Source organism: Ipomoea nil, unplaced genomic scaffold, assembly GCF_001879475.1.
Source record: "Ipomoea nil cultivar Tokyo-kokei standard unplaced genomic scaffold, Asagao_1.1 scaffold0642, whole genome shotgun sequence".
Taxonomy (NCBI): Eukaryota; Viridiplantae; Streptophyta; class Magnoliopsida; order Solanales; family Convolvulaceae; genus Ipomoea; species Ipomoea nil.
Genome location: NW_017617070.1, coordinates 187893 through 194953, shown reverse-complemented (window position 1 = coordinate 194953; position 7061 = coordinate 187893). Strand labels below are relative to the sequence as shown.

At 43.0% G+C, this 7061-nt stretch overlaps 1 protein-coding gene across 1 annotated transcript; it reads right to left on the bottom strand.

The window, feature by feature from the left end:
* Positions 1-846, bottom strand: LOC109174382 (uncharacterized mitochondrial protein AtMg00810-like). The gene has a single exon (XM_019323621.1). It carries the CDS (start codon positions 844-846, stop codon positions 1-3), a length of 846 nt encoding a protein of 281 aa, XP_019179166.1.
* Positions 847-7061: the final 6215 nt, after the last annotated feature.

Sequence of the window (7061 nt, the reverse complement as noted above, 5' to 3'; positions counted from 1 at the left end):
CTATTCTCCAATACCCCCGTAAGCTGGGGTATGTAAATCTTGACTGCCCAGCTTAGAAATGAACAAGCGGAACTGAGGAATAGGTAGGGCTTTTGTGAAACCATCTGTTATTTTGCTTGAAGAAGAAACAAAGAGAAGCTTGATCAAGCCTTGCGTCACCTTTTCCCGGATAATGGTGCAATATATTTCTATATGCTTCATTCGCTCGTGAAAAACATAGTTTTCTGCAATGGCAATCGCTGACTTATTGTCACAAAACACAGCTGCCCGTTTCGTCAAGTTAACCTGCAAGTCACGGAGCGTAAATGTGAGCCATTGCACCTCGCATACTGTGGCGGCGAGAGCTCGATACTCAGCCTCGGAGGAGGAACAAGAGACTGTAGCTTGTTTCTTCGATCTCCAGGATACAAGAGCAGACCCAAGGAATATGCAGAATCGTGTAGTGGATTTCCTTGTTTCAGAACATGAAGCCCAGTCGGAATCATAAAAGACTTTAAGTTGCATGTCACCATTTGATGGATAAAATATGCCTTGGCCAGGTGCACTCTTTATGTAACGTAAGATACGATGCGCAGCAGCCATGTGTTCGCTAGTGGGAGCATCTATAAACTGGCTCAGCTGCTGTACAACATAGGCGATTTCTTGACGAGTAGCTGTGAGGTATAACAACCTTCCTACCAATCTTCTATAACTCCCAACATTACTGAGAATGTTCCCATCACTCTTGTTTAATCGAAGACCAAAAGCCATTGGTGTGCTTACTGGTTTGCAGCTGAGAAAGCGCGACTCCTCTAGGATATCTAGAGCATATTTGCGCTGACAGAGGTTCAACCCGGATTTGTCCATGTGTGCTTCAACTCCTAGGAAGAAGCCTAGATTTCCAAGTCTTTGATTTTAAAAGTGGTGTCCAAGTACACCTCCTTTGGACTGCCCAAATCATATACGCAACAGGGTATTGCTTAATTTGGCGTTCCACTGCCTACTCGCCCGTTTGAAACCATAGAGGGATCTCATGAGCTTGCAGACTTGATTTGGACTTTCTCCTTGAAAACCAGGCGGCAACAACATGTACACCTCCTCGTCCAAATCCCCGTGTAAGAAGGCGTTGTTGATATCTAGTTGATGAATGTGCCAAGCCCCAAAAGCAGCGACAACCAAGAAAGTACAGATGGTAGTAAGCCTCGCCACCGGTGAGAATGTCTCAATATAGTCGATCCCAAGCTATTGAGTGTAGCCTTTGGCTACGAGTCGCGCCTTATATCTCTCAACTGAGCCATCGGCTTTGAGCTTAATCTTATACACCCATTTGCATCCTACGTGTGTCTTTCCGGGAAGTAGATTAGTTAGCGCCCATGTGTGATTATCCTGTAGAGCTTTAATCTCAGTCTTCATTGCATCCTTCCAACAGTCATACCGGATGGCTTGATTATACGTGCGTGGCTCTTCAACACTGGTAACAGGCATAGAGAAAACTTTGTGTGGCACAGAAAGATGATCATAAGATATGACACTAGATAAGGGATGGAGAGGGGACCCCTTACTCGTAATGGCGTCACAGTAGTAGTCATGTAGCTTTCTCGGAGCACGTCGATCCCTATCCGAACGTCAAAGTGGGATGGGAGATTCAGAGGCAGTGGGAGATATAGGATCACCAGGAGATATAGAAGCAGTAGGAGATATAGAAGTCCCCTGCGTGTTATCATTATTGATATTGCCTGGATCAAATTCATCAATGGAAATCTCCTAGTTGTGCCCTCTTGGTGATTTGGTGGCATGATGCGGTTGATCATTAGTGTAATAATGTTGGTTGTCATGTTCCTTATAAGGCATGCAGGTGGAAATCAGGATGATAGGGAGGCGAGGCTCAGAGGCCGTTAATTCTGTCGTAGCTGAGTGTATACCTGCAAGGGGAAATTGTGTCTCATAGAAACTAACATCACGTGACACAAAGATAGTTTTGTCACTTACATCATACAACATATATCCTTTAACACCAGCAGGCATGCCAATAAACACGCACTTCCTTCCGCGAGGATCCATCTTGTGTCTGTTGTGTGGTAGAGTGGTTGCATAGCAGAGAAATCCAAATACTCTTAAGCTACTAATATCAGGAGCTCTTGTATACAACTTCTGGTATGGACTCAACCAATTGATAACTGGTGAGGGGAGTCTATTTATAATGAAAACAACATGTAAAACGCACTACCCACAAAGTTCGAGAGGAAGGTGAGCCTGAAACTGAAGTGCTCTTGCAACGTTAAGGATATGTTGGTGTTTCCTCTCGACTATGGCATTTTGTTGTGGCGTGTTAACACATGATCTTTGTCTAACAATGCCTTTTTCAGAGATAAAATCATCCATGTTGAACTCAAGTCCATTGTCAGTCCTATGGCTTTTATCATAACACCAAACTGTGTGGAAACAAAAGAATGAAATCTTTTTATAAGTTGCCTTGCTTTAGAATTGTTGTTCATCAAATGCAACCAAGTAAACCTTGAATAATCATCAACTATTGTTAAGAAATAACGTGCTCCCTTTACTGAGCAAACTAGAAAAAGGCCCCCATATGTCTGCATGAATATGATCAAATATATCTTTCGAAACCGTAACACTTAGGGGAAAGGGATATCATTTTTGTTTTGCAAGATGGCACAAATCACACGCCACACTCTTAGTGCTAGCGACATTAATATCATTGAAAAGATGCAATTTATTCATATGAAATATCCCAATCTTTGATGCCAAATATCATTGCTAATACATTGCATAACAAAGCATTTATTGACTAAACTTGGCTGCACCATCAGAAGATATAACCCTTACCAGCTGTCTGTCCAAAAGCACCCTGAATCAAACACTGCCCAGGTGTGAAAATCAGTTTATAAGAAGTGTCTTGAAGGAGTTTGCTAACAGAGATTATGTTTAATTTGAAAGAGGGGATGTGTAGGGCCTCTTTCAGGCAAAGATCATCAGTAAGTTTAACATTACCTATATGCTTCACGCAAATGCACTGTCCATTGGGCAAATTCACCTCAGCACCTTCAACCTCATGATAATCCATAAAGAAATCAAGGGAGCAAATGATATGGTTTGTTGCCCCTGAATCAATAATCCAAGAAGATGAACATAATGATATAGAATTGATAAGAGGTATGGTAGACTTGCCTTCATCTAAGGGTTGTGTTTCAGTGAATTTGGGAAGCAAAGAAACTGCATCAGTAGTATTATTAGCAGTGGCTGACTGGCTGGTCTGCGGTTGAAGAATTGAAATGATCTTTTGCAATTGCTCATATGTAATTCCCAAATCACCTACTCCATTTGTCATAGCTGGAGCAACCTACTGTTGTTTTCCCTTAGATTTGTAGCCTGGTACCCATCCCGGAGGGTAACCGTGCTTCTTATAACACTTATCTATACTGTGTCCAGACATACCATAGAACGTGCACCTTGCCCCTTTAACAGAATTATTTCGCCTATCATTATTATAGGCATGTACAACATCAATAGATTCATCCTCTACAGAAGCTTGTTGATTATGAACTGCATTAGCTTGATTAGTTTCAAAACTGCCTAGGTTCAAATTTGTTAGGTTGATTTGTCTTTCCAATTTCTCAGTCATTACAAACACTTTGTAAACCTCTGGCAAATGATTAAGAACTAGCACATTAGACTTTAGACTACTATAATCTTCATTTAAGCCTTGTAGGAATCGAATCACCTGATTTGTGTCGCGTTCTCTTATGATTTCGTCGATCAAACCGCATGAACAACGAGGATCACAATTGCAGATTGGGAGAGGTCTCAACATGTTCATCTCCTCCCACATAGTTCTACATTTTGTGTAGTACTCGTTCACATACATACTTCCCTGCCTCAGATTATAGATTTCATTCTGTAGACTTGAGATTCATTGAGCATCGTGTTGTGAGAATCTCCTCTTTAGGTCATCCCAAACATCTCTTGCCTTATCAAGATGCATCAAACTCTACGCAATGGATGGATGAACTGATTTAAAGATCCAAGAGCAGATCATTAAATTGCATCTTCTCCAAGCTCCATACTGGACGTGCTCTCTGCTCGGTGCCGGAGTACTCCGTCGACGAGACTCCACTTGTTCTTCACCTCTAGGGCTATGCCCATGGAGATGAACCACAAGCTATAGTTGGAGCTCCCTGTTAATGGCGGATTGACTAGGACAGCACATGGACTATCATTGGTGCTGATAAACAACGGATTCTCCAATCCTTCTGCGCTGATGTTTCTCTGCGTTTGTGAAGGTAGATTCCTCTACAGATCCACCGTAGGAGCTGTGTGAACGTGCGATTGACTTGCTGGTGAAGCGACATGCGTTCCTTGATTCATTTCTCCGTCACCAGAGATGGCGGCGGCGTAGGAAGTCCACTGCGGCTCTGATACCATATTGGAGTGGTTACATGTAAGCTAAGAGAGGGAGATAGAAGAAACGAATAATAGAGTGCATTTAGGAAAGAAAAATAACAGAATTCTTATTCTGTTACAGTGGGAGAAGCCCGGTATATATACATGCAAGAAGCAGTTATAACAGATTCTATGCTATATGGTTCTGCTTAGCTTTGTTGACTGCCTTCTCAGTACCTTCACCTATGCTATTCTCCCATAGGGAAAGCAACAACCGGATTTAGCGTAATTGCCATTTTCTCCATTGCTAGAGAGGAGAAGGGGGATGAGAAAAAGGGGTTTTGAAGATTGATTTGTTGGTTGGGTTTTTATCTTGGCATATCGCCATCGGCTTATCTTCCAGGTTAGCCCGCTAGCTATGTCAGCAGTATACAATCTTTACTGGAAGGTAAATGGATCCCACTTTCTACCTTTTTCATCCACTATGCAACCTTCAATCTTCTAGGGAACCAATTGCATTCATTTGACTGTGAATTCATTAGAAAAATGTACTAAGGGTGCGTTTGGTTCAGGTTATATAAGATAACCAAGGTTATATTTGTTTGGTAATATAAGATTCCCATGTTTGGTTCAGGTTATGTAACTTTTTCAGGGAATGTTAGATAACCTCCGCATTAAGTTTTTAGCCATTGGAAGGGAATGTGAGATACCCTCCAATTTCTTAGGGGGCGTTTAGTTCACGGAATGTTAGATTACCTTAGGGTTCGATATTGCTACGTGGTATGAGTTCATAGTTTGTTGAATTGAACTTTTTAAGCCACTTAAACCTTATCTTTAGTAGAATCTTCTTCTTCATTATTTTCTCTCTAGGGTTTGCTAGAGTTTTCTCCTCCCCTAGGGTTTGCTAGGTTTCCGACGGTTTCCTACGTTTTTTCCGGTGATCATCACTGTTTGGCGACGCTAGTCGCAACGGGCAAGTGCGTATGGCAGCGATGGTGGATGGCTCAAAAAACTTGTTTACGGCGGGTTCTGGATCACAGACCCGCCCAACCCAATGAGTACGCTGAGTTGGAACTGCCGTGGCTTGGGTAATCCACGGACAGTTCGAGAGGTGGTGGACATGGTGTCCAAAAAGCAACCCGACTTTGTATTTCTAATAGAAACTAAGGTAGCGCGAGATCATGCTGAGCGTCTTCGTGTTACGATTGGTTTCGAAGGCTTATTTTATGTTAACAATGATGGTTTGAGTGGTGGATTAGCGTTATTGTGGAAGAAGAATAATACGGCGAGACTCCTTAGTTACTCAAGAAACTACGTTGATATTGAGGTAACTATGACAGGTCATCCGGCTTGGAGAATGACGTGTTACTATGGTTATTCGGACCGTAATAGGCGTGCTGAATCATGGGATTTGTTGAGAATGTTGGCGGCAAAATCGAACCTCCCGTGGGTGGTGGTGGGGGATTTTAATGATTTGCTATACCAGTATGAGAAGAGAGGGGGAAATCCACATCCGAATAGCCTTCTTCGAGGTTTTGGGGAGACGATTGAGGATTGTGGATTGGCCCAGTTGCCAATGATTGGATACCCATATACCTGGGAGAAGGGGAAAGGGACTGCAAACTGGATTGAGGAGAGACTTGATAAGGTCCTAGTAACGAACGAGTGGCGCAATATAATTCCCCATGTAAAGGTTATGAATTTGAGAACCAGGAAGTCAGATCATTCAGCCATTTTTTTCACAGTTCAGGAGGAGGTAGGGAGGGATGGGGTTAGAAGAAGGGGTTTTAGGTTTGAGATGGCATGGTTATATGATGAGGGATGTAGGGGTGTGGTGGAGCAGGCGTGGCAGGAAGGGAGAGGGCAGGGTTTACAGGGTTGTGTTCAATACTGTGGAAACCGGTTAACACGATGGGGTGGGGATCGGTTCCATAAGTATGGGAAACATATTGTGCAGCTGAAACGGGATCAACAACGTTTGAGAGGATGCACTGACTCGGCCTCTCTTGTCGAGTTTCAGCGAATAGAGCAACTTCTGAGTCGCACTGAGGCCCAGGAGGATGCATACTGGAGGCAGAGGGCCAAGCAGCACTGGCTCAAGGAAGCTGACGCCAATACCAAATTCTTTCACAGGTATGCCTCTCACCGAAAGAAAAAGAATACTTTACTTAGATTAATGAATGACAATGGGGATTGGTTGGAGGGGGATCCCATGAGAGATATCATTCTGGACTATTTTAAGAATATTTTCAGCTCTGGGGGTCCGGGAACTGGAGATGATTTTTTTGGGGGGATAGAACCCAGGGTATCACAGGCGCAGAATGACTCACTATTACGGCCATTTAATCTGGAGGAAGTAAAGGATGCATTGTTTGCAATGTATCCGGATAAAGCACCAGGACCGGATGGAATGAATCCGGGTTTTTATCAGCATTTCTGGGATGTGGTAGGAGGGGATGTTGCGAGTTTTGTGCTAAACTGTCTTGAATCAGGTGACCTCCCGTCTGGCTTGAATGAGACAGATATTGTGTTGATCCCTAAAAAGAGTAATCCAGAGTTAGTAACTGATTTGCGCCCTATAGCACTTAGCAATGTCATTTACAGAATAATAGCTAAAATGATGGCTAATAGAATGAAGCCTTTGATGGAAGGAATAATATCTGAGACACAGAGTGCTTTTATCC